The sequence below is a fragment of the Oreochromis niloticus genome, unplaced genomic scaffold, assembly GCF_001858045.2.
Source record: "Oreochromis niloticus isolate F11D_XX unplaced genomic scaffold, O_niloticus_UMD_NMBU tig00000790_pilon, whole genome shotgun sequence".
NCBI lineage: Eukaryota > Metazoa > Chordata > Actinopteri > Cichliformes > Cichlidae > Oreochromis > Oreochromis niloticus.
Window position 1 is genome coordinate 603 of NW_020327249.1, and position 26,621 is coordinate 27,223.

Here is a 26,621-nt window from a genome sequence, read left to right on the forward strand (position 1 = left end):
TGTTCATTGAGAACCATTGTTCTCCATCACTAAAGAGCTCTGGACAACAGAGTCATCAACAATGGTGAGTAAAGTGCATCCACTAAGGCTTGAAAGTTCAGTCACTTTCTCTCTATCAGGCCAAAAACTGTGATAACAGTAACTCACCAGCTGCTTATCTTCTGACATTTTCTTTAGTGCCTTGAGTACAGTAACATATGCTGTCACTACTGGATCCTGAAGGAGAGCTTTGTTCCAGTCACTTTTCACTCCAGTTTCCCACAGAGCTTTTCGGTTGCTTGTCACTGCAAATGTGCCATTTACATTGACAGGAAGACCTGTGTGAATGGGAAGAGGAAGGAAGCAAAAGGCCTGTCCAACAAGATCTGTTTGTAATGTGGTGAATTTTCCAGTTTCTGGATCATTTGCAAAGGCACAGCAATCCTCCAATGGGCAAAGAGAAACTGGCCTGCTTGTTTTTGTGAAGGGCCATTTTAAAGACTCATCTGTCCCAAAGCAGTTGTACAGGAGCCAGAACTGAAGTTTAGTTTCATTAGACAGCTGACTGGATATTTTCACAATGCTGATTTTGCAGCAATTGATCACCTCTTTGCATTTACCATCAAGTTTCATCAGTGATTTCTCAGCGTGACGTTGCTTGGACACACTGGTGTCATCAGGAATCTCCATTGCACTCACAGTGGTTTTGGACACAGAGAAGATGGTCTCTATTTCATTATCTCTTGGTGGAGTTGATCCATTGTGGGGATATTTTGGAGGGATAATGTAATGATGTTCTTTAAAAAAAGCAGATGGTTTGTGAATTCTTAGAAAAGAGATGTTGAAAATCAAGGATATTGTGTTTTTGATACACTTTTGGGTTTATTTCTGATTTGGCAGCCTCTTCTTCACTTCGGAAAGGTAGTTTGATCAGAGTGCCTGGATAGGGTTCAGGAGGACTTTTTCTGGTAAAATTACAGTCAAAATGTTTCATATGATCCAAACTGACCAGGAAAACAATGAAAGAGTCGCTGTTGAGAGAGATCCAGCTTGATTCCAGGATTTGTTTTGTGTTTAATATGCTTTGTGAGATGAGTAACATTTGGATCAAGTATGAGAAGAGTGTTGCCACTAAGGATGGAGGGGACATCTGTCACATGATACACAGTGTTGAATCCAAGTCCAAACTTTCCAATTTTTTCTGCTTTGTTTTCCTTTGAGGCTGAGCCAACTCTGACAATATTTTCCAATCCTCTGCTGTAAACTGCTCATTATTGAAAGCCCAAAGACAAGGTCCCTGACAAAGAGCCATGTCAGGGTCAATCAGGCTTTCAGGGCATCTCTGTGTACTCTGAAATCCACCAAGAACTTGCAACATCTGCCCCAGCATCCTCTGCATTCTGGATGAGCTCTTTGAAGATGTCACTGTCTTCATCGTACTCTTTAAGAATGTTTTTTATCCTCATTGTTATTGGTTCAGATTGTCCACACTGCTCTATTCCTATCTCCTCTGGATCAAGGATGTGGGTACTGAGAAAACGAATTTCAAGCCATTCAGCCGCTGCTTTTGGATTTCCTCATGTATGACATAAATTTCCTCTTCTCTGCAGTTTAGTTCTTTCAGTCCATTTTTGCTTACATCACAGAAAAGAGCTGTTGATCGTGGTTTAAGGGTAAATTTTCCTCCCTCAGCAATGACTGGCACTGGGATGTCATCCTGAACTGTCTTCTTCTCTTTCCAGAGCCAGTTGAGAATTTCTATTGACACTTTGACCTCAGAGGAACTTGCAAATGGCGGTTGTCTTGCTTCAATCATTTCCTGGATGGAGTACAGAATGCCCAAAATGTCTTCACTGGAAAGTACTTTTCTCAGGCCAAACCTCTGGAACAATGTTTTGTACGGCAAAAACTCACTTGGCACCTTCCCAATGTAAGAACTCAGATCTAGATTATTTGGGTATTCAAGAACCAGATCCTGGGGTGCAACAAAGTGGTTGTGAGTCCATACCCAACATGTCTCCTTGCTCATCATTGTAACAAATACAGAGACATTGTCTTGCATGTGTTTGTAAATGCTGTGCAGCTGTCTTTTGAAGTCTACATCTGTGTCAGGATTAACCATTTCCAGTGCTTTTGATTTCAAGACTGACAGATTCTCAATCACTTTTTCAGGTGGTGGTAGGTCTTTGAGACCAAGGCTGTTGCTAACTCTGTCACTGAGCTTCCCTACCAGAGGCACCACATGTCCAACAATGTCCTTATACACAGAATGTCTTATTTCATTTGGGCAAAACAAACAATACTTCTGAGATTTATCACTGAATTGTTTCTCACTTCCAGGTTGTTCACATGGGACCCATTTTAACATTTTGAGGCAATGAAGCTGTCTGTGAGAAAACTTGACAGTAAATCATTACTTTCCAACATTTCCAACAGAACCTGAGCTCTTCTCAGAGCCTCAGTTTGTGAGTTCACACACAGTTTGTCAGTCAGGGTGGCAGCATGTAGCAAATGTTCAGGTGAGAAATCCATCTCTTTATTCAGTAATCCGATTTCTGTTAAGCTTTCCAGCATCTGCAGTGAATGAGTGTATGAAGGCGGTGGAAAGAAGTCTGACTCAAAGATGACTTTAAAAGTCTGAATTCTTGGATCAAAAAGTCAGATGCCTTTTTCAGCTGTCCATTCATTTCAATGAAGCTCAAGTCCTTACAGCTACATTTCAGGGATTCGTTTTGTGAGAAAAGCACCTTACCATGCTGTAAAACCCAAGTCATTGTTTTGTTAGTGTTGTCACTGCTACAAGCGCCTTTCCTTATGCTGTCAACAAGAACATTGGCTGCTTCGGCGGTGTCCAAGAGATGAACTTTGAGCAGCTGTAACAGTCTGCGGTCAGTCTCAGTAGAACACTGGATTATGGAATCAGGCATAGGGAGCTCTGTTGGTACTGTTAGGCCTGAGATCAGAAGCACAGCTTGTTTTGATTGAGCTGCAACACTGAATCCTTTCATGGTTTGAAACAAAGGCAACTTCAACAGAAAATCTTTCTCTGTTTTTGAGAGAGAATCCAGATAAGAAAGATAATCTTTTAGTTCATTGCGTGCTGTGTGAGAGGCAGATGTGAGTTCTGTGACAAGATACTGGAAATCTAAATTCATCAAGACCTTCAAAACACTCCTTGGAGATGGGCACAGCACGTACGAGTCAAGGTCTTCATGCTTGAGCCACTCATTTCCTCTCACCACTGTGCCACCAACTTTGTTCACCAGCTGAGCTATTCCGTCTGGCAAATTCAGCTGTTTACTTTTCTGAAGATCAGGGTTGTGCTCTGCTGTAGTTTTGCTACTGATACAGTCTGACTGCCAGACAGAGGACTAACTGGTATTAGAGGTATGTCAGTGAAAGGACTTAACTCGTTAAAATGACTGTTGAGAAACCTCCAGAATTCTTGGAACCAGTCTAAAGGTGGATGCTGACAGTTGTTGTTGTCCCATGTAACAAGGTTCTTCCCTGTCTGCTTCCAGTCTGGTGGCAAATATCGTCTTGCATATTCAGCCACATGGGATGCATCAATGTTGGTGACCTTGAAGAAATCTGAAGAGCAGATCAAAAAGATTTTTTTTAAAAGATAAGAATAAATGTGTGTGCTAAAATGTGTAGCTGTGTACAAATGACTCTGCATTCTTTAAAATTACTTTGACTTACTTCTTCTGGCCAGTTCTTTCAGATGGGCACTGCAGGCTGGAGTCAGATCATGTGGGATGAAGAAGGGTTTACAGAATGGCAGCAAGACTCTATAAAAAAGTGTAATGGATTCTGTCGATCAAACTGTTAAGAGTTCATTCAGTATAGAAATATTCCTGAACCTTCCAAATATTCAGTTACAATCATTATGTGAATAACACATAAAATGGCAACTTTAGTCATAATGAATATAACATTTATTTTAAATATTGATAGATGTATGGAAACCCTACCTTGGAAATTCATGGCTGTCAATCAAAGCAGTGTCTTCCTCTCTGTATGTGAAAGATCTGAAAGAGCCATCACTGAGTGGAAGGAGGTGAAGACCCTCAAGTTCTTTGTATTGTTTATCACCCAAAATGTACTCCAAAAGACTGAGTTTGTCATCTTTGGTGATGTTATCCACACCGGTCCTGTGGAGAATGTCCCTGAGGAATGCTGGAGTCACATGTTTTAGGGTAGTAGGGTTTGGGTAGGCCTCATTTATAGCATTCGCAACACTAGCTGGTAAAGTGACAAGATTTTCTCCACATGACACTAAAGCCCTTTTAATGGCAGACAATATGTTGGTGCTTGTTGGGCCATTGCAGGGGAAAACAGCTTCTGATGGAGAGATAAACTGTCTTTCATCTTTAGCAAGAGAGAGGATGGCCACGTTCTGTCTGAATAAGTGATGAAAAACATCCAGAGTGAGAGCATGCCATTTGTCTTTGTGTTGTATCTGAGTGAGATCTGGCCACAGATTGTACACAGAGGAAACAGGGAGGATAGATTTTTGGGCAAGTTTAATGGCATCTTGAATGATCTTGATGTATGCTTGTGGAAACACCTTCTTCATCAGCATTTCATTCCACAATGCATGTTCATCATGTCTCTGGTCTTCCTCTTGCCATTTGATGTGTCTTCTATTGTCTGTGAGGCCAAAGCATGCATTGACATAAACTGGGAGTCCTGTCTTATTGGATTCATTGTTTGGAAGGGGGAGAAAGCAGCTCAGTCTGCTCTGGCTACAGTCTCTCTTCTCACCACAGGGGAATGCCAGGTCAACTTGAGGTAAAAAGCTCAACTTCTTTGTAAGCAAATCGAGATCTTCTGCAACGCCCTCTTTCATGGTACATGTTGTCAGAAGCCACTTTGTCTCTTTTTGGTCTTCTGAACTCACAGTTATAACTTTGAACCTTGTTAGACCCTCAGTGACTGACTCCTCTTCTGGCTCCAAAACACCATCTGTGGGGACTGAAGATTTCACTTCAAGTCTGGTGTTAACAGCTCCATCTTCACTAATATGTAACAAGGACACGGAGGTGACATTTTTCAAGAAGAGGAGGCTCAAATCTGCATCTGCAATGAAGCTATCAAAAAGCTCAACCACTTTATCTGAGTCATACAGATTATCAGAAATCTCTGATGCTTCATTGCGTAGAGGAAATCTAAAATTGTCCCACTGAAGTGCTGATCCTCCATGACAACTTTTGACCATCCATGTTCACATACAAGTGAGACTATATCTCTAAATGGTTGAAACTGATCACTCATATTCAACAGAACTTCTTGGTGTTCAGCATCATCCAAAGACCACCGAAACCCTCCATTTCTCTCTCCAAATACTTTTTCTTGGGGATCCATCATGCCAAGATGCTCTGAACTGAATATACTTGGCACATCTGTGGACAAAGTAAAAATATGTTACTGCTAACTGTTTATCTTTTCAAAAATTACTACTCATAGCTGTGATCTAACTACACATAGTTTCACCTGTTATGTGGTAAACAGAGTTGAAGCCGATTCCAAACCTTCCCACTCTGTTTGGGTCATCACGCTTGACACTCCTTCCAGCCATCTGAATTCCTTTCCAGTCTTCATCAGTGAATGCGGCATTGTTGTAGGCATAGAGAGCAGGACCTTCGTAAAAACATAACAAACTCAAGGCTTATGCTTTAGGTATCTATGTGTTAGTGACACATTCTCTGGAACCTCTATACCAACGTGCACTGAATGAGATTTTTCCAGAAAGGAAATCAGAAGACAGGAGACACTTTTCAGTAGAACACTTTGAGTGTAACTGTAACTAGAGACAATATTAACAGTGACTATCCTAAATCTTCACGCTTGATCTGCATATTATAATTAAGCTGAAAGCTCCATTGTCGAAAAATGAAGCCAGTTTTAAAAACTGCAGTGCTGTGAATGAACAGTTGAGGTTTGCTCCAAAAGCAAAATGCTCAACAACCTTGTGCAAGTTTAAACTGTGTTAAGGGTGAGGGCTGCATGAACATACATATAAAACTATTTGGCTGTTTAATTAAGTGAGTACATTTGATTTTCACTAGTCAACATTCATTATCATAGTGAATTACAGTGCCAGTAGCTTGTTAACAAGTAGTTTTTACTTTGCAAGGCTCTGCCTTTCAGACAAACATGGAATTAAGTGAGTGTGGGAATTTGTTAGGAAGCAAGAGCTATATTATTTAATGATGCTGTAAATGCACATTGGTTATTCATGTTTTCTTATATGACCAATGCCTTTAAGTGAAGCACATTGACAGTGATAACGTTGGTCTCTGAAAGCACAAATATCCAAGAAAGCACAGAAAATATAGACTAAGAAAATGTAATCTGTCCTGTTATGCACCACCTGAGACATGAAAGAATATAAGCAGACCCACTATTACTACTATTAAAAAATTATACAATAGAAAATAAATAAATAAAATGAGAAAATTTTTGTACTTGTTTTTCCAATCAGTTGTTGTTGGAAATGTAGTTTTTCCAGGGCCTTGGATAGCTTGAATAAAAATGATGGTGACAGCCAAAATTCAACAGCTTAGGATTCACAACTGTAGTCCCAGCATGTGACATCACATATTTTATGTAGTCTACAATCAGAATCCAGTTTTATAGGGCTTTCTAAAAACAGCCACCTAGGAAATGTTTGATAATGTGGAAAAATATGAGGAAAAACATCCACACACTATACTTTGGGAGAAATTACACACTGAAACAAGCAGAACCTGCTACTTTTATTCTGCTCCTTTAGTCACAAGGGATCGCCACAGTGAGTAGCTCCACTTTTCGACGTGACCCCCAAAGGAAGCAGAATGTTAAATAAAAACAAACCAAAAAGTCCCCAGCAAACCCGGACAGACATTCTTAACTGGAGATGTATTGGCTCTATTTATTACTTTTAAATGTAAATAAATAATAGTTTTTGTGAAATATATTTCTGTTATTCAGTGAATACCTTGGTATGTCTCCAGTTCTTCAGTCCAAAGGCTTTCAGTCCCATAGCTTCGCTCATCATGGATGAAAACCACTTCTGTGGCTCGAGCATCATCTGCATTTTGAATCAGCTCCTGTTTACAAAAAAAACAACCTTGAGCAAAAAATGGCAGTACAACGCTGCCACTGACACAGTTCTGCACAGAAAGCTGGTAGATCTTTCTCACAGCAAGTATGTCTACAGAGGAAAAACAAAAAAAGGGTCCGTTTCAGTCTAACTCAGACTCACTGGACACTGTAGTCCAAAGTGTCCAGTCAGAGTATATGATGTAGTCATTCTTATTCTTTAGCATACAATGGCAAAAATGTTTTAAGCTTCAAAAATGGTCAATAATTGTGTAAATTTAACTCTGTGGTAAAACTGATGAATTGTACTGCATTATATTTTTTATATTTTGTCTGATAAAATGCCAGTTCAGTATGGTCGGTTGCAAAAAAGCAAAAATTTGCAGGTCCTTATCATTTGCAAGCAGCACAAAATCTGGGAGATTTCTGTGAATTACAACCATATTTTAGTTACACCTCCACCAACCAGTGAAGTTTGCATCCATGTTTCCATTTTGCCAATTAAATAGAGCGTTTTCTAATCTGAGCTGATGGTCTAAGGACAGAGTCAGTACATATTATGAAGCTCATTGTTTTATATTTTGGGTTTGTCACAATGTTAAGTAGAAATAAATTACATTTTCATTAAATGTAGAAATAATTGTTGTTCTTGTTCTTCTGTGTTCACACAATTAATGTGTAGGTTCACTTTCAAATGTTTTTAATGGGTGAAAGGTCCATACTGCAGGCAGGCGAGTTCAGCAGCTGGACTCTTCTACTGTGAAAACATGCTGTTGTACTAGATGCAGTACGCAGTTTAGGATTATCTTTCTGAAATATTCAAGGCCTGCCCTGCAAAAGAAATTACCTCATTGAGAACATTTTGCTCTAAAACCTGTGTATACCTTTCAGCATTGATGGTGCCTTTAGATATGCAAGCTGCGAATTCCATAGGCACTAATGCACCCCCATACCATCAGAGATACATAGTGATGATAATATGCCATATGGGCCCTCTTCTATTCACTCTGGCAGATGAGCCATCCATCCATCCATCCATCCATCCATCCATCCATCCATCCATCCTCCCGGTGGGACATGCCCAGGACACCTCACCCATGAGGCGCCCAGGAGGCATCCTTGTCAAATGCCTGAACAACCTCAACTGGCACCTTTCAATGTGGAGGAGCAGCAGCTCTACTCTGAGCCCCTCCCAGACGGCTGAACCTATCACCCTATCTCTTAGGAAGAGGCCAGCCACACTTTGGCGGAAGCTCATTTCAGCCGCTTGTATCCGCGATCTTGGATCACTACCCACAGTTCATGACCATAGGTGAGGGTAGAGACGTAGATCAACCGGTAAATTGTGAGCTTTGATTTTACACTCAGCTCTCTCTTCACCATGACGGACTGGTACAGCATCCAAATCACTGCAGCCACAGGACCAATCCGTCTGTCGATCTCCAGCTCCCTTCTCCCGTCACTCGTGAACAAGACCCCGAGATACTTAAACTCCTCCACTTGGGGCAGGAACTCATCCCTGTCCTGACCTGGGAGCGGGCACTCTACCCTGTTCTGACTGAGAACCATGACCTCAGATTTGGACGTGCTGATTCTCATTCCCACTGCTTCACACTTGGCTGCGAGCTGGACGCCATCACTCGAAGAAGCCAGCTGAACCACATCATCTGCAAAAAGCAGAGATGAGATTCTGAGACCATCCAAGTGAAAGCCTTCCGCCACTTGGCAGGGCCTAGAACTTTGGTCCATAAAAATTATGAACAGAATCGGTGACAAAGGGCAGCCCTGGCAGAGCCCATCACCCTCTGGGAGCAACTCCGACTTATTGCCGGCTATGTGGAACAAGCTCTTGCAACAGTTGTATACCCGTCTATGTTTGTAAAAAATAAATACAATTTTGATTTTTTTTCTAGACTACAGAATAGGTTTTCACTTTTCTTCAGTCTATTTTAAACAAGCTTTAGCTCTGAGAAGATTGTGGCCTTTCTGAATCGTATTGACATATGGCTTTTTCTTTGCAAGCTACAGCTTTAACCCACATTTGTGGATGGCACTGTGACCTGTGTTCACAAACAGTGATTTGTGGAAGTGTTCTGGAGCTAATGCAGTGGTTTCCACGAGAGAATCATGCCTGTTTTGCAGTGCTGCCTGAGGGCTTGAAAATCCTGTGTGGCTGTGGTACTGACTTTTGGCCTTATCTCTTGCAAACAGAGATTTCTCCAGATTCTCTGAATCTATATACAGAAGATGATGAAATTATTCCAATCTGCACAATTTTGCATTGAGGAATATTATTCTGACACTATGTCTACAACTTGTAGACATTTTTTTTTCTTTACAGATCGGTGAACCTCTGCCCCTTAACTTTGGAGAAACTCAGAGTCTCTGTCCAATCATGTTACTGACTTTTTACCAGTTAACCTCATTAAATGTTGCCCCGTCCCAACTTATTCAACCATGTTGATTTCACCAAATCCAAAATGAGACAATTTTTTTTCATGAAATAATAAAATGTTTCAGTTTAAATTTTTACTTTGTTTTCAGTTGTTCCATTGTGAATCATTTTTATGTTTGTGAGAACTGCAAAATGTAGTAAATCTCATAAACCCATCACTTTCTATTTTCATTTACAGTTTATTATTATTATTATTATTATTTGCACAGCAGCCCAATATTACCTAAAGTAACTGTTGTGTGTTTTTGTTACATCATTACACCAACCTTCAAAATTTGTCCACCATCTGGATATCGCCGTAGAATATCTTTCAGATAGTCAATGATGGGTGGTGCTGTGGGCCCGAAGGAAGTCCTAAACAAAGTAAAAGCATTAAACAGAAAGAAACTAGAGTCTGAAGGCAAATTAAAACCATGTTGGTCCTGCTGATGCAATGTTAGTAAGGATAAGGTTGAGAGCTAAGTTAGCAAAGCACATGCACATATTTGACTATTTGACTGATATTGTTAGAGATGAGGTTCTTTACTTTAAATTAAATATAATAATCTTTATGAAATTAGACAAAAATTAAATTTAATTAAAAAGAGACACTAAAGTCGAGTATAAAAATAATTTTGGCCATCTGGTTTCAAAATGTTTCTTTCATGTATGGATTCCACACATTTGTTTTAATGCTGAAAACATATTTATTCCCTAATTTATTTTGACCACAGGAAACTGACTAGTAGTTAGTAATGATATCAATAAAGAATCTGATCTTTAAGCAGAATCAAAAATGGCATTAGTACCCAAATCCTATTAATATAATGTCTACTCAGCATGTAGGAGAACAGTTACTGCCTCCTACTGTATACAGTATATTAAAAAGAAAGCAATTCACCCGACTTTCTTCTTTGCCTTTAGATTCACCATGCCAGAACGGGTTCCTGTAAGAAATTCAGAAAATTGTGACATGTGTTACAGCAGTGCAAACTTACTGTCACACTTTTAGTTTTAAGGTTTTATATATCTGGATGTAATAAAAAAAAAACCACATGAACTAAGGGGCTTAATGGGTTTTAAAAATAGGTCAATAAAACATCAGATGAACATCTAAACGTGACATATTACACCGTGTCATTATTTATTTAACAAAAATGAAATCAAAATGCAGAAGCAGTGCATAAAAAAACTCAAATACACACACACCGCTTCTGCAGTACTTACTGAAGTAGGTAGCACCCATGAGCTGGAAGGTGATTAATGGCATTAATAGCAAAACATTCAGGACAGCTGCCAGTCTTCCCCACCAAAGTGGAGAAGTTTGGCCATAAGGCACAGAGCTACAAATGCAGCATTGTTGTAGAATGTGGATTAGGATGATTGATTTCTGTTTCAAGTATTGAATGCTTTTGTTTGCTTATTCTTTTTAATGTGTGATGTAAACCACACCCATGTGGGGAAGGAGACTGTACTCCTCTGGATCAGATGACTGAGACAATTGTGTGATGATAGCAAAGGTTTAACATTAGTAATATATAGAAACACATGCAAACCTTTTGCTTAGTTTACAAATTAGGTTTACAGTGCTCTCTTTAAACCTAAGAAAATATAAATGTGAAACAAATCTTTGAACTATGAGTCCTTCAAGGTTTTATTTCTTGTTTTGTTCTGATCATTTTGCTGAGTAACAGTGTATTGCACAAGGAAATGATCAATAATTCAAGTGTTTAAGTAACTTAGCCTGAATCTAGATGATCTTATGATTTAGCTACTTCACCCACCTCTCAAACAGACTAAACAGCTACAGTATGAGGGCTGTGGTTGATGATGCACACTGAAATTGTCCTTGTGAGCCCTCTTTGTTTACTTTGTTGCTTCCAAAGCATTTGTACTTTGGAATTAAACAACAACAAAGCAGCAAATATAATTAAACACAGATCTAAATAAGATCATCTGTATATAATTTGACAAAAGTGTATAAAATATTTTTTTTTAAAGTTAGTAAATTAACAAATAAAGATTTTCTCTATTCTGTGATCACAGTGTTTAAAATAGCAAAATCATTTTTGCGTGTATTTCTGTTTTTAAGATTTTCGTTATTACTTAGCTAGTAGCCTACCTAAATACGCCAATAAAACAAATAAATACAATCACAGTACCTCAGTCATAGCAGTGCAGGGTCCTATCAGTGCCAGGGAAAGTAGTGATGCTGCATCAATCTGCTGTATATAAAGGCTGCTGATGTCCAATCACAGCAACGAACGCCTGTCTTCTTTTTCTCCTCCGAGTTCCGTCATCTCGTTAGAAACGAAACTGACTGAAACAGAAGCAGCAGATCCAAGACTGAATTTCCTCTGATGTCCTGGAAGAAACGAAACTTTCGGAGGAAAGTTGTCCTGCATCCCGCATCATCCAGCTGCCTCCGAGCTAGATGATGATGATGCAGGAAATCAGCGGAAATGCGACTTACAGCCCTCCGCTGTTATTTCACTCTGTTCATGTGGTGATTTTAATGGGTTTGTAAGATAAATACTTCTCTTCAAGTACATTTGTTAGGAAGGATTAACAATCTTTGCATCCTTATATATACAAGACAATAGTTGGTAGGCTTCTAAGTAAGCTAGTACACCTGCTTGCTATGTTTGCATGTCTCTTATGGTGGCCTGTTTGACCCATAAAGGGCGTAATTGGATGAGTCAGTGCATCATAATTGATATAAAATAGCCAAAAACTAGTGATGAAAAAGGAAACATGACTTACTGTTTATTTAAAACAGTAATAAACTTGTAGGTTAGTAAGCAGGGGAGGGATGGTTATAAAACAGTGCATGTCTCCTCAAAAATCTGCATAACTGTGTAAAAAATAAAGATTATGTCATGTTTCTCATCTGTAGGACAGTGAAAACCCCTCCCCTGCTGCTGTGGGTTTAGATGGCACCATGCTGGATAACACAGTGATCAAGTAGAGCAGCGGTCTGCTCAGACTGTTGGTGTAGTTTTAGTCTTTCCTGACTCTGACCTTGATTCTGATGACATTCCAGTTGCTCCTAAACAGCAGAATAAAACAGACAGTTCTTCCAAATGTCCATCCAGGTCCAGGCCTTTAAAGAGTTATTTAAATTTATATTTAATTTATTTATTTTTGAAACTCATGTCTGTACTTTAATGAGTTGAGTCACTGTAAGAAAAATTAATATGAGAATGTCCTTTCAGCTCCTTGTACAACTTGATGACAGACCCTGGTGCAGATATTTTTTGAACATTTACTGCCACGTCGTATATATCATATCCCCCCCCCCCCCCCCCCCCCCCCCCCCCCCACACACACACACACACACAAATTTTCCCTGTCTACATGCCTGGTGGTAGCAGGTGAAAGGCTCCACGTAGCCATTACTCAGCACCACCTTCAGCTGCAGAGTGAATGTTTTAGTCTTTATCCAGGTAAGTTGTTGGTTAAGAAAAATTAGAAAAGATTGGACTGGGAAAAGTCAAAAGTGACTGACAATCAAAAGTTCACAGTCAATTTTGGTCTTGAATCTGTGCAATTATTCAGAGAAGCTGTATTTTAAAAATTATTGTAAGATATAGTCTTGATATTACTTCATTTGTAAGAGAAAATGATGACATGGGCAACATTGTGTATTATGAGAAATTAGAGATCTCAGACAAGATGGCTGCTATAGAAAAGCAGATATTTTGTATGCAGCAAAGCAGCTTTACATTAAAAAAAGTAAAGCTAAAATCAAGCTATACACAAAATAGCATTTTAGGCTGAAAAGCAATTTTTTCAGTTAATTTTTTTCAGCTTTCAATTATGTGTTATACAAAGGTTGTAGTATTGATTTGCTGAACTGTATTCAGAAATGTTTTCCTTTATTCTGCCAACATTTAATTTCGATGTGTACAATAAATATGTAAGGGTGAAGAAAACAAGTTAAGGAACATCTGTAAATATAATTTAGTCCAGAAGTCCTTTAGCTATAGTCTAGCTTTTACATATTTGGGGTAATTTTGGGGTGGCTGTAGCTCAGGTGGTAGAGCAGAATGCCTACTAATGAGGAAGTTTGGTGGTTTGATTCCCCATCTGCAATTACATACAGTTCCGAAATATTAATTCTGACCACTAATTTATACTGTATGTATTTTCTTTCATTCTTCATCTTGTACTCCTGATGCAGTACTCACATTGACCAACCTGCTTGTGGTTGTTGTAGAACGGCAGGAACCCAAGCAGGAGGCCCTGGACCTAGTAGTCTTGGTCAAGCGCTACCTCATCATAGGGATTGTGGTGGTAATAGAACCCTCCATCACTGCCATCAACCATGAAGGGAGAAGCCACAAATAAACCTCAGAGACAAATTTAGGTTCATAGATTTATGGACACCAATTCCTTGTTTTTCCGTCATTTTGCTTCTATAGTAGCACAGTGGATTTTTCTTCATACAGTGAAGTTAGGAGTAAAACGCAGTCTTTCAGGTTTAATTTAAGGGGTATAAGTATTGCATTAATTGTTGGATGTTTAATATTGAGTAGTATATATGTAAATAAAATCTTTAATCGTAAACCATCTCTACCATCAACTGTTAAAGGTGTTTCTGGGTCTCCATAGTTTACCCTCCAGATTTGCCCATACAGCTGAGAACCTGTAACACTGGATGTATGTTAGGTAAAACATTGATAACTCATCTTACGTATGCAGATGACCTGGTTGTTTTTAGTCCAAGTAGTGCTGGATTACAGCAGCTTCTTAATATCTGTACTGAATATGGTGTGCTATATGATATAAAGTACAATGCTATCTTGATATGTAGAACCAAGCAGGATAAACAGCTAAATTTCCCTGTGTTTAAACTGTCCGACGATACCCTTGAGATTCATAAAAAGGTGAAATACCTCGGTCACTTTATTACTGATCAAATGAATGATGATGACATATACAGACAATGCTGTAAGCTCTATGTGCAGGCAAATACTATTGCACACAAATTCAGCTTCTGTTCAGTTCCAGTTAAAGTGGCTTTTTTTAAAGCGTCTTGCACACTGCTATATACTGCCCCCTTGTGGTCATTTTACAAGCAATATAGCAGGGGTAGGGAACTCCAGGCCTCGAGAGCCGGTGTCCTGCAGGTTTTAGATGTGTCCTTGATCCAACACAGCTGATTTAAATGGCTAAATTAGCTCCTCAACATGTCTTGAAGTTCTCCAGAGGCCTGGTAATGAACTAATCATTTGATTCAGGTGTGGTGACCCAGGGTGAGATCTAAAACCTGCAGGACACCGGCGCTCGAGGACTAACGTTCCCTACCACTGCAATATAGCATGCAGAAGCTGCATGTTGCATTTAATGATGCAATGAGAATCCTTGTAGGATACCTAGAGGAGGTAGTGCCAGTCAGACGTTTGTAGCTGTGGGTGTTTGTACTTTAAAAGCACTCTTAAAAAATTGAATGTTCACTTGTAGAGAACGACTGGATGGCTGTAGTAACAGTATAATTTTAGCACTCACAAATCCGACAGTGAGTGGTTCCCGTTACTCATCCAGTTGGAGGAAGCACTGGTTGAAGTGTTTGTGTATTTATTGATTTCTTTTAAGTAATTGTGTATTTTATATATATTATTGTTTCATATCTTTATAATTTTTATTAAGGCTTAAATGTTGTGGGGTTTTTTACACTATGGCCATAAAGTTTTGCAGCTTTTATGCAAAGACATGTTTGATATAATGACACTTGAAAACTATTGTTCATAAGCTCTTTGTGATCACATTTGCTATTCTCTGCTCAGATCCCTGACGGTGTGCCTGATGTAAAAGGAAATCTGTCAAAACATATGGACTTACTGCATGTCCTCTCAAACATAGAATTGGACCTCTGGGGGCACAATCCCCACAATTTATAAAAGATAAAAGAAGTGGTAAATCTTTGCTGTAACATTCAGTGAAATCACATCATAAACACACACACTGTCATTATTTAGTAAGTACGCTTTATTTCTCAAAAGTCTTGGGTACATGATTATTAAAAAGAGAAAGTAAAATTTCAAAAGTAACTATAGAAGTATTAGAAAGACTGGGAATCAGTGTTTGAAATATGAGATTGCTGTTTCATCATTTCATTTTATAAGTAAAATTGAATACAAATTTAAAAAGTTTCCATTAAATTCTTTTGTATTTTTATTTCCTGAACAAAACTACTACATTAAAAACCCTCAAATGCGAAATACTGCATTAAATATTTTGTTTCATCTCAATGCTAAAAAAATCTTTGCAAAAACAAACTTTTATTGGAAATTCATAAGGTATTGTTTTGGTCCTCAGTATCATAAATCATTTAAATTTAACAATACATACTTGGGTCACAGTAGTAGAACTTGCTTAAAACATAGGAAAATATCTATAGATGAAGTAGTTAAACTGTGCTCTGAGAAGTAGTCACAACTGTTTAAAACATAGAAACCTTGACATTTTTCATTTCATGACAGTGTTACAGTGAATATGTTGATCTCCAGCAGATGGTTCAGTGATTCTACTGCAACTCAAAGATGTCAACAAACTTAATCAACAAGAATATTTGATTTTTTGTTTTCAGAACAAAACCATACACAGAATATCTCAAAGTCAGGAAAGCTTAAGTAAATATTTCTAAATGTATATAAAAACACTCTAGTGAGTAAATAGCATTGACACAAATAAAAAACATTTTTCATTTAATGTTTTCTGTGATTATTACTGTGAAAAATTAGACAACTTGAAATGATATTGGTTGTGATGGTAAATAATATTTCAGCTTTAGATTGTAGATATCATCTGTTTAACATGTCAAAACACAGTCACACTAATTGATAGTCCATCTGTCTTGAGTCCTTAATTCACATATGCTTCTATTTTATTAAGGAGCTCAGATGCCTTGTTCAGTGCCAGCATTTCATTCTCTGATCTGAATTGTCCGTTCGGTATGTGGGGATATGGATGGCAGTTGGGATATTGAGTCCTTTTGGGATCCACCCCGAGTGTCTGCAGGTTTTTCACAATCTCAGGCAGATCTCTCAGTTGGGGGCTGTAGCGGGAAACTTGTGCAGCAGTGGTTGAAATTGAGCTGCTGTTGGGGTGTTGTCCATTTCTTTTATAGCATGCTGCTATGAGAGACTTTTCCACTGCTTGATGGACCTTAAACAGACACCACTCTGTGCTCCCTCCACCAGTGTCTTTGTGAGCTGCATTGAGATCGCAGCGAGCCTGTCTACACCAGCGCCTGGCCTCTTCTCTGTCTGGCCTTGGGACATTTTCATTGTGGGTCCAGAAGTTGTAGGAATGGAAACCTCTATAGCCTCTAGAGAACCTCTCTCGACTATTTCTGTGATACCTGGCCTCCTGATTCCACTGTTGATAGAAGCCTCTGAAATTTGTATTTCTGCTTGAAAAGGTCAAGCCTGCAGCTTTGCCTTTGCTGAGCTCATCAATTCGATTCTGTAAATATTTGAATGCCTCACTGGCGAGAGACTGGCAATCCGGATTTTTGTCAGGGTGCCACCTGAGGTACAGTCTCTTGATGGCTTTGTGCCTCTCCTCCTCAGGAAGCCTCCAGATCTCTGCCAAACATTTATCAATTTCCCTTTTAGCTTCCTCAACAGATGCTGGTAAGGAACTTGTTGATGGTTCAGAAGAATGTGGCACAGCTCCTGTCAGTGGTTCCAGCTCCATGCAACTGTTTTCTTCTGGTTTTAGCATCTTCTTCTGTGGTTCTGGCTCCATGCATTTCCTCCTTTCTGTTTTTACCTTCTTTTGTCGTTTAAACTGAAACAGATCAACACAGCTGACTTCAATGGGCTCATCTTCTCCAATATCTATTTTGTATCTCCATGAATATTGTCCATTGTGACCAGGCAGTTCTTCAACAATAACTGTATAAATGTACTTGTCATCAATGCTGTAGCCAACATATTCCCCCTCTTCAAAGTTGTTGAGGACATTCATGTCCAAACAATCATGCCATTCTCCTGGAACTTCTGTCCCAGGGGCTGCTGGACTAAAAGAGGAACTTTCAGTTTCAGCACTGTCACGGATCTGACTTTTAGCCAGAGTTTTCCGAATATCTTGCAGATCATTACACATGAGGAGTTGTCCCAGCACTGGAAGATGAACCGATGCAATTCTGTTCCCTAAAAGAGCATTAATCTCTTTTGTCAATGTTGTAATGACTTCATTTATTACTTTGTGAGCCATGTCATCATTGTGCTTTAAGTAAAAGGTGCATCCTTGTTGTCCTCGTTCCACAAAAACATCTGTTTCTTCATCAGTTTTAGCAAGTGGCTGTTTATTGAGCCAGAGTGTTGTTTCCAACGTTTTGCAGCAGATAATCTGTATACTGCCAAAAATCTGCTCACATATGTTAGAAGCATCTTCTTGTGTTATTTTGCCTTGCAACTGCTCTCTAATAAGACAAATTAATCCATATTTAAAGGCTCCTGAGGAGAGATGTTTATCAAACCATCCACTAAATTCACAGCCAGTCCCAAGTTCACAAAGCTGCATTTTTGATTCCACAACTCTTTCCTCTGTGAACTCAGACAGCATCTTTGGCTGAAATTTCTGAGGCAGCAGTTGCAACAGCTGATGATGCTTGTATTTGTCGTTGCCCAAATAACATTCACTGAGTTTCTCAAGCAGCAGGAACTTGTTCTCCAGCGCTTCTTCCAACCTTTTGGTCTCAAACACTGTGTCGTTGTAGCAGAGTGTGGCTGACGGGTATAATTTACCATCTACTGCAGGAAGATACAGAGTCTCCACATATTCAAGAAGCTTCTGGTTTCCGTGAGTTTTGATTAACTTAAACAACTGCTCAACAGCTCGTTTCACAGTTCTCAGCTGGTTCGAATGTAGTTTCTGTTTATCACAGGAATCAGCGTAAACTGCTGCCAAAACATTACAATATTGCTCTGCAGTAGCTTCGTTCTTCACACCGATTTTCTGAAAGAACGGTGCATACATTGCATCTTTTGGAGTAATCTTGTACAGATATGGTCTGAAGTCCAGATCATAGGAGAGCGACAGACACACGTCATCAGGCCTCATAAGTTTTGTGTCTTTTTCAACCAACACAACAGGAAGACCAGCCAGCTGGTTTCCTTCAAATCTTTTTGCTTGCAGGTAAGCGTACGAACTTCTGAACACTTTAGCTCGTGTTTTGATCAGCTGGTCAGTTTCACATGGTGACTGACAGATGTTTCTTATGTTACTGGCTACACAGTTTGGAGGTGGTTCTTCGTGAGCTCCTGCATTTTTTATCATTTTCTGAAGACCTTGTGACATAAATGGTAGGTCTATAACTGGCAGGTCTATAATTGGCATTGAGGTCCAAATCAAATCTTGATGCTCTGGATTTTTGTCAATCAAAGAGCCTCTAATTTTCACAGTAGTTCCTTCAGCAGCAAATGGTTGGTGGTAGTTGGACAGTTCTTTTCGAATTATCACTGGAAAAATGAATTTGATGTCGGCAATCCTCTCCAACAAATTTTGCTTTTTAGTTTTGATGTTGCATTCGTTATTTAAGACTTCCCTGAAAAGTAATGATGATTTCTGTTTCATGTCTTTGAGTCTTCTGTTAACTTTTGCTTCTGATTCAAGCTGGTGTGCAAAATTTATTATCTCATCGTTTGACACAACATGCTTCATTCCAAGTTCTCTGACCAGCTCTTTTGCTTTTTCTGTTGTGTAGTCATCTCCATCACACAGCTCAGTCCAAAATCTCTCAGGAACAAATCTCTCATGGGGCAACATTTGTTTGTACAGCTCCACACTCTCATCAAAGTAGTATGATGCAGGCTCCAGTCTACCTTGAGAACTGCGAATCAGTTTCACCGTCTTCAGTGAGGAGATGATAATTTTTCTTTCCTTCAACGAATAATCTAGTGACAGCAACAGTTTGAGGCTGTGAAGAATCTGTGTCTCTGTGAGTTGGTGTACAGCAGGCAGAATGAACTTCATGAAATACTGCAAATCATCCAGGACCTGAATGTTGAGTGTTTCTGACAGCATGTAGTTCTCAGAGTTGTGTTTCAGAAAAATGCTGCTGTTTGTAGGTAGGTTGAACAAATCTGGAAATATGACTGAATATTTGATTTTGAGGATGAAAACCTTCTTAGGTTCATCAATCCTCACTCGTTCACCTTGTGTTGTTTCAAATATTGGTAAGGATTTGAGCTTCCTCACATACTCTTGGTTGACTTTGGACTTGGATAATCCTGATTGCAGGAACATCTGAAACTCTTTCATATTATCATTTGAAAGGTGGGAAAACTCTGAGCGATTAATTTTGTACACTTGATCCAACACTGAGCTTTCATCATCTACATCAAGAAGTTCATCTTGTAGACATGAATATATCCATCGGTCCATCTCAGAGAAGAAAACATGATCAAACCTCATAAAACCAAGTTTGAAGAGGATGCCTGATATGTCTTTGTGTTTCTGTGAGGCAAACACAACACTTGACATGTGTTTCATTGTTTGCAGGAAGTGCTTGTTCTTCAACCTTGGACACACAACAGGTAAAATGCAGCAGTCACTGAAGTGTTTCCTCACATCACTGAGTGTAAGACTGGACTCATCATCTCTAGATGTTGGCGGTTTAATTTCATTCATTATGAACCTCCAAAGTGATTTTAGCCACTTCAATATTTTCTCATTGGGGACATGAAGACCACTGTGTGGATCAACTTCACAGTTCTCAAGAAGATGCTGAATTAATGTTTTCAGATATTTCTCTGAGTGGCGCAAAGTCATATTTCTGACAAGTTTTAATCTTTGAAGAAGGTCAGTGTGCCAAATGTTGGTTTGATAATCTGCAAATTGAGCCTGGCAGTCAAAGAAGACATCTTCATACCTTGATATCCACTTGGGTGTTTGGGAGTTGAAGAGTCTTAAAACTTTATCTCTTGTGAGAAGAAGTGGAAGGCCATTGAGTAAATTCTGTGTGACCTTTTGTGAGGAGAAATCTTTTAAACAAAAACTCAAGAGCTCTGAACATCTTTTCTCATCTTTGACCAAAGTAGCACTTATGGGTAAAGGCAAATCCTCATCTGTTTGGGTTGGATCATTGAGAGGTTTTGCTTGTAGAAAAGTCCGCACAGTGGAGGGACTGACCTCTTTCACTTCAACACCAGCAGATCTGAAACTTGTCCAAATCCTTTGCATGTTTGTGGAATAAGGAACCAGATTCATTCCAAGATCTTCCAAAATGTTGTTCAGCTTGAAATTTCCTGAGAATGTCAGATAAGGTGACTCAGTAGGGTCTGTTTCACTGACATTACACCAGTCAAATGAGTATTCTTTAATTTTTTTATCTGCAATTTTCCGTGTTGAGCTCTTCATCACAGGGATTACATCAAGGCCTTTTTCTTTCAGTGATCTGTATACTCCATGTATCATTTCATGCCAGTCTGGACAAACATCCTTGGACACAGTTGGCCAAAAACACAAGTATTCTGATCTGAAATATGATTCAGTACTTGCAAGGGAAACTTTCTTGACTGTGATCATTCGCCTGATGTAATGCAGGAGATCTGCATACAGTGGTGCAATGACGTTCTGTTTCAAAATCTCATTCCAGTTGGATTTCTTACTCTTCCCATCTTCTTTCCAAAGGCCTCTCCTGGCAGAATCAACCTCAAAGTTTCCATTTACATGTACTGGCAGTCCAGTTTTCCCTGGCAAAGGAAGTGAACAAAAGACTTCTCCTTTAAAATCCATGACGCTGGATTCTTTTGTGTTCACACGTGCAGCTAATGATGCTTGGGGAAGTTTGTAGGATAGTTTTAACTCACAGCTGTTTTTGAAGGAGCCAAATTGTTCTGCAACAATCCATGTAGTTTGTCTTTTGTCTGAGGTGGAAATCACAGTTTCATAGAAAGTCTTGTGTGTTGCTAATTTGTCTGATTGCAGTGCATTTTGTAGATGTTTGATAAAAGCATCTTTTTCTTCCCGACTTGTCTGTGGTAGATTTTTTTCAACCTCAAAGATGGTTTTAAGTCCTCTTGAATCTTCACTGATTTCATGGACTGTGATTTTGCAGATGTTTTTCAGAAAGAGAATTAGTCCTTCAGGATCTTCAGACAGGGCAGAGCACAGTTCTTTCATGTCACGGTCAGTGACTCCTTGCTGTGATATTTTGGAGGTATTTGCATTTGCACCCATCCTCAGAGGTAATCTGAACATGGTGCCCTCTTTAAGAGAAAAAATGTCTGGAAGAAAGGATTTGTAGACATCTACATACATTTCTTTGAAAGTGTCAGCTAGTTTATAGCCAATGCCATATCGTGGTTTATTTGAATGATTTTCAATGTATTTTTGATTGGGGTCAGAAATGCAAAGTACTTCATCTCCTGTAAGGATTGAAGGACAGTCAGTCAGATGGTAAACAGAGTTGAATCCAACTCCGTACTTGCCTATCTTCCCTGGGGTGTTGTGCTTTCCTCCCTCTCCCAGCTGTTGAATTCCCTTAATGTCAGCATCAGAAAACACTTTGTTGTTGAACACACAAAGTGCTGGACCCTGGAGATCGTTCCATTTCTCCCCAAATGTTTTTTCTTTCCCATGTTGTCTTTTGTCCCAGATGAAGTGAATTTCTGTTGCTTCTGCATCATCAGCATTTTGGATAAGCTCTTTAAGGATATCCTTCTTTGATGGATAGGCTGAAATTATGTTTTTAATACGAACAGTGAGTTCTTCCCTCTGTTCAAAGTCAAAAGCAAATGGTGACATGTCATCAACTATGTGGGTTTCCAGAGAATGATGCCTTGTTGTTTTGATTCCAAGGTGGCAAGCCATAACACGTGGGATATTCTCGTGACATAATGTGACACCTGAAGTGAGTGGCATCCACGGGCTGTCATTGTAAAATAGCTCACTAGCAAACTGCAAAACTCCATGCTCATTGGGTATCAGAAAGTCATCCGTGATTTTGACTTTGGCCTCAAAAATCCCTTTGTTTAAAATTGTGAGGCAAACTGAGAGATCACTCTTGGGCAGAGGCTTGTTTCCATGTTGAGCATGTAAATCCTGCAACACAGTTAGTAGTTGAGCAATCGTGAATTGCTTTGCAACACCTATACTTTCCCAAAGATTCCTGAAGCTCGTGAAAGCAGCTGGAAGTACGTGGAGATAAGGTTTTGCTTCAAATTGCCCGTTCTCAGCTACACGGTCGACATTCACAAATGTATCGCCAATGAGGATGAATGGAAATGAATATGCCCAGTGTTCAATGTAAGTGGTGTTTCCAGAATAACAGATCCACTTATCCAGACACTTATAGCACTCAAATGCAATTTTGTAAAGCATGGATCTGTCAATGGAGTGGGCTTGTTTGCTCACTTGGTGCAACTGCTGAAGCACCATCTGTACTTTTGGAGTGCTGTGAACTCCTAAAATCTGTAGAACTGGATCAGTGTTGTGTATGTTTAAATTAGTATGATCCAACACTGGTTGTGTCATGTTAACGAGTAGAGAGCATTTGTCAATAAAAACATCAGTGGGCCTTTTAAGTGTTACATTTCCCTCCATTTTTGTATCACCAGGTGAATATGCTGGAAGAAATGCAGTTGTCCTGAGTGTTTTCCAGTGGTGAGAGTCGTTATCATGAATGTGATTCTTCATCAGTTCAAAAAGGCACTTCAAGTGCACAAATGCTTTCTTTTTGTCAATGCTCCAGGTTTTATCAATTGTGCCTGCTTTCTCTGTGATATCTTCCAATGGGAGATGATCACTTGCCATTCCAAGTTCCAACAAACGCTGAATCCTTTTTGGAGATCTGAAGTCATTTTCGGATCCATCAAGCAAGCGTCCCTCTTTGGGTTCAAAAAGACAGGCCACTTTTCCTGATGGATTTACAAGTTTCCTGACATGTTGGAGCTGTCCACCCTTTGTGGGTATGCATGGATAGCAAAGCAGCAGATTGTCAATTTCTTTAACATTAACATCAATAGCATGCAGCAGAAGGGTATCTCTACTCGTCGAGTCCATTGTAGTTAGGTTACTGAACACTGCTTCTTGGTAGAACTTCTCCCAGTTCCATGTCCTGTTTTGCAAAACCTTTTCTAGGCCAGCCTGTTTGAAACTATTTCTTAGCCACATTGGAAGTGTAACAACATGGTTGGGTCCTTTTACATATTTCTGGCAAACTTGAACTGCAAGATTACCAATTTCCTCATCGTTTTCAATGCTCTCATGTAGAAATATGGCATTGTTCATTGAGAACCATTGTTTTCCATCACTAAAGAGCTCTGGACCAACAGAGTCATCAACAATGGTTGAGTAAAGCGCATCTACTAAAGGCTTGAAAGTTTCAGTCACTTTCTCCCTATCAGGCCAAAAGTTGTAATAACAGTAACTCACCAGCTGCTTATCTTCTGACATTTTCTTTAGTGCCTTGAGTACAGTAACATATGCTGTCACTACTGGATCCTGAAGAAGAGCTTTGTTCCAGTCATTTTTCACTCCAGTTTCCCACAGAGCTTTTCGGTTGCTTGTAACAGCAAATGTGCCATTTACATTGACAGGAAGACCTGTGTGAATGGGAAGAGGAAGGAAGCAAAAGGCCTGTCCAACAAGATCTGTTTGTAATGTGGTGAATTTTCCAGTTTCTGGATCATTTTGCAAAGGCACAGCAATCCCTCCAATGGGCAAAGAGAAACTGGCTTGCTTGTTTTTGTGAAGGGCCATTTTCAAAGATTTGTGTGTCCCAAAGCAGTTGTACAGGAGCCAGAACTGAACTTCAGTTTCATTAGACTGCTGACTGGATATTTTCACAATGATTACTGTGAAGGAGTCAATTACCTCTTTGCATTTGCATTCAACTTTCATCAGTGATTCCTCAGCATGACGTTGCTTGGACACACTGCTGTCATCAGGAATCTCCATTGCACTCACAGTTGTTTTGGACACAATGAAGATGGTTTCCTTTTCATTATCTCTTGGTGGAGTTGATCCATTGTGTGGGATATTTTGGAGGGATAATGTAATGATGTTCTTCAAAAAAAGAAGAAGAGTTTTTGAGTTCTTAGAAAAGTGATGTTGAATATCCAAGATATTGTGTTTTTGATACACTTTTGTGCTTATTTCTGATTTGACAGCCTCTTCTTCACTTCGGAAAGGTAGTTTGATCAGAGTCCCTGGATAAGGATCAGGAGGACTTTTTCGGGTAAAAGTACAGTCAAAAATGTTTTCATATGATCCAAACTGACCAGGAAACCACCGTAAGATTCTTCTTTGAGAGAGATCCAGCTTGATTCCGGGGTTTGACTTATATTTGATATGCTTTGTGAGATGAGTAACATTTGGATCAAGTATGAGGAGAGTGTTGCCACTAAGGATGGAGGGGACATCTGTCACATGATACACAGTGTTGAATCCAAGTCCAAATGTTCCAATTTTTTCCACTTGGTTCTCCTTCGAGGCTGAGCCAACTCTGACAATATTTTTCCAATCCTCTGCTGTAAACTGCTCATTATTGAAAGCCCAAAGACAAGGTCCCTGACAAAGAGCCATGTCAGGGTCAATCAGGCTTTCGGGGGCATCTCTGTGTACTCTGAAATCCACCAAGAACTTGCAAACATCTGCCCCAGCATCCTCTGCATTCTGGATGAGCTCTTTGAAGATGTCACTGTCTTCATCATACTCTTTAAGAATGTTTTTTATCCTCATTGTTATTGGTTCAGATTGTCCACACTGCTCTATTCCTATCTCCTCTGGGTCAAGGATGTGGGTACTGAGAAAACGAATTTCCAGCCATTCAGCCGCTGCTTTTGGGATTTCCTCATGTATGACAAAAATTTCCTCTTCTCTGCAGTTTAGTTCTTTTAGTCCATTTTTGCTTACATCACAGAAAAGAGCTGTTGATCGTGGTTTAAGGGTAAATTTTCCTCCCTCAGCAATGACTGGCACTGGGATGTCATCCTGAACTGTTTTCTTCTCTTTCCAGAGCCAGTTGAGAATTTCTATTGACACTTTGACCTCTGAGGAACTTGCAAATGGCGGCTGTCTTGCTTCAACAGTTTGCTGGATGGAGTACAGAATGCCCAAAATGTCTTCATTGGAAAGTACTTTTCTCAGGCCAAACTTCTGGAACAATGTTTTGTACGGCAAAAATTCACTTGACACCTTCCCAATGTAAGAACTCAGATCTAGATTATTTGGGTATTCAAGAACCAGATCCTGGGGTGCAACAAACTGGTTGTGAGTCCATAGCCAACATGTCTCCTTGCTCATCATTGTAACAAATACAGAGACATTGTCTTGCATGTGTTTGTAAATGCTGTGCAGCTGTCTTTTGAAGTCTACATCTGTGTCAGGATTAGCCATTTCCAGTGCTTTTGATTTCAAGACTGACAGATTCTCAATCACTTTTTCAGGTGGTGGTAGGTCTTTGAGCCCAAGTCTGTTGCTAACTCTGTCACTGAGCTTCCCTGTTAGTGGCATTACATGTCCAACAATGTCCTTATACACAGAATGTCTTATTTCTTTTGGGCAAAACAAACAATACTTCTGAGATTTATCACTGAATTGTTGGTTACTTCCAGGTTGTTCACATGGGATCCATTTTAGCATTTTGAGGCAATGAAGCTGTTTGTGAGAAAACTTTGACAGTAAATCATTACTTTCCAACATTCCCAACAGAACCTGAGCTCTTCTCAGAGCCTCGGTTTGTGAGTTCACGCACAGTTTGTCAGTCAGCGTGGCAGCATGTAGCAAATGTTCAGGTGAGACATCTATTTCTTTATTCAGTAATCCGATTTCTGTTAAGCTTTCCAGCATCTGCAGTGAATGAGTGTATGAAGGCGGTGGAAAGAAGTCTGACTCAAAGATGACTTTAAAAGTCTGAATTCTTGGATCAAAAAAGTCAGAGGCTTTTTTCAGCTGTCCATTCACCTCAATGAAGCTCAAGTCCTTACAGCTACATTTCAGGGATTCGTTTTGTGAGAAAAGCACCTTACCATGCTGTAAAACCCAAGTCATTGTTTTTTTAGTGTCTTCACTGCTACAATTCCCTTTCCTTATGCTGTCAACAAGAACATTGGCTGCTTCGGCGGTGTCCAACAGATGAATTTTGAGCATCTGTAACAGTCTG

General features: G+C 39.5%; 2 protein-coding genes across 2 annotated transcripts; both read right to left on the bottom strand.

The window, feature by feature from the left end:
* Positions 1–1,310: 1,310 nt before the first annotated feature.
* On the bottom strand, positions 1,311–11,680 carry LOC102078466 (sacsin). The gene is given in 11 exon segments (XM_025904331.1): positions 1,311–1,489; positions 1,894–1,954; positions 3,281–3,570; positions 3,682–3,770; positions 3,954–5,157; positions 5,160–5,384; positions 5,476–5,622; positions 6,962–7,073; positions 9,787–9,874; positions 10,401–10,446; positions 11,662–11,680. Coding segments are annotated over 10 exon segments (2,427 nt in total). The 5' UTR covers positions 10,433–10,446; positions 11,662–11,680.
* Positions 11,681–15,469: 3,789 nt separating this feature from the next.
* LOC112844709 (sacsin-like) lies at positions 15,470–25,723 on the bottom strand. The gene is made up of 2 exons (XM_025904332.1): positions 25,720–25,723; positions 15,470–21,809 (listed from the first exon to the last, which is right to left on the bottom strand). The coding sequence occupies exon 2, from the start codon at positions 21,773–21,775 to the stop codon at positions 16,367–16,369; it is 5,409 nt and encodes a 1,802-aa protein (XP_025760117.1). The 5' UTR covers positions 21,776–21,809; positions 25,720–25,723; the 3' UTR covers positions 15,470–16,366.
* Between the last annotated feature and the right edge of the window lie 898 nt (positions 25,724–26,621).

Excerpts from the sequence above, each read along its gene's own strand:
- LOC112844709 (XM_025904332.1), bottom strand. The coding sequence starts at position 21,775 with ATGTATGTAGATGTCTACAAATCCTTTCTTCCAGACATTTTTTCTCTT.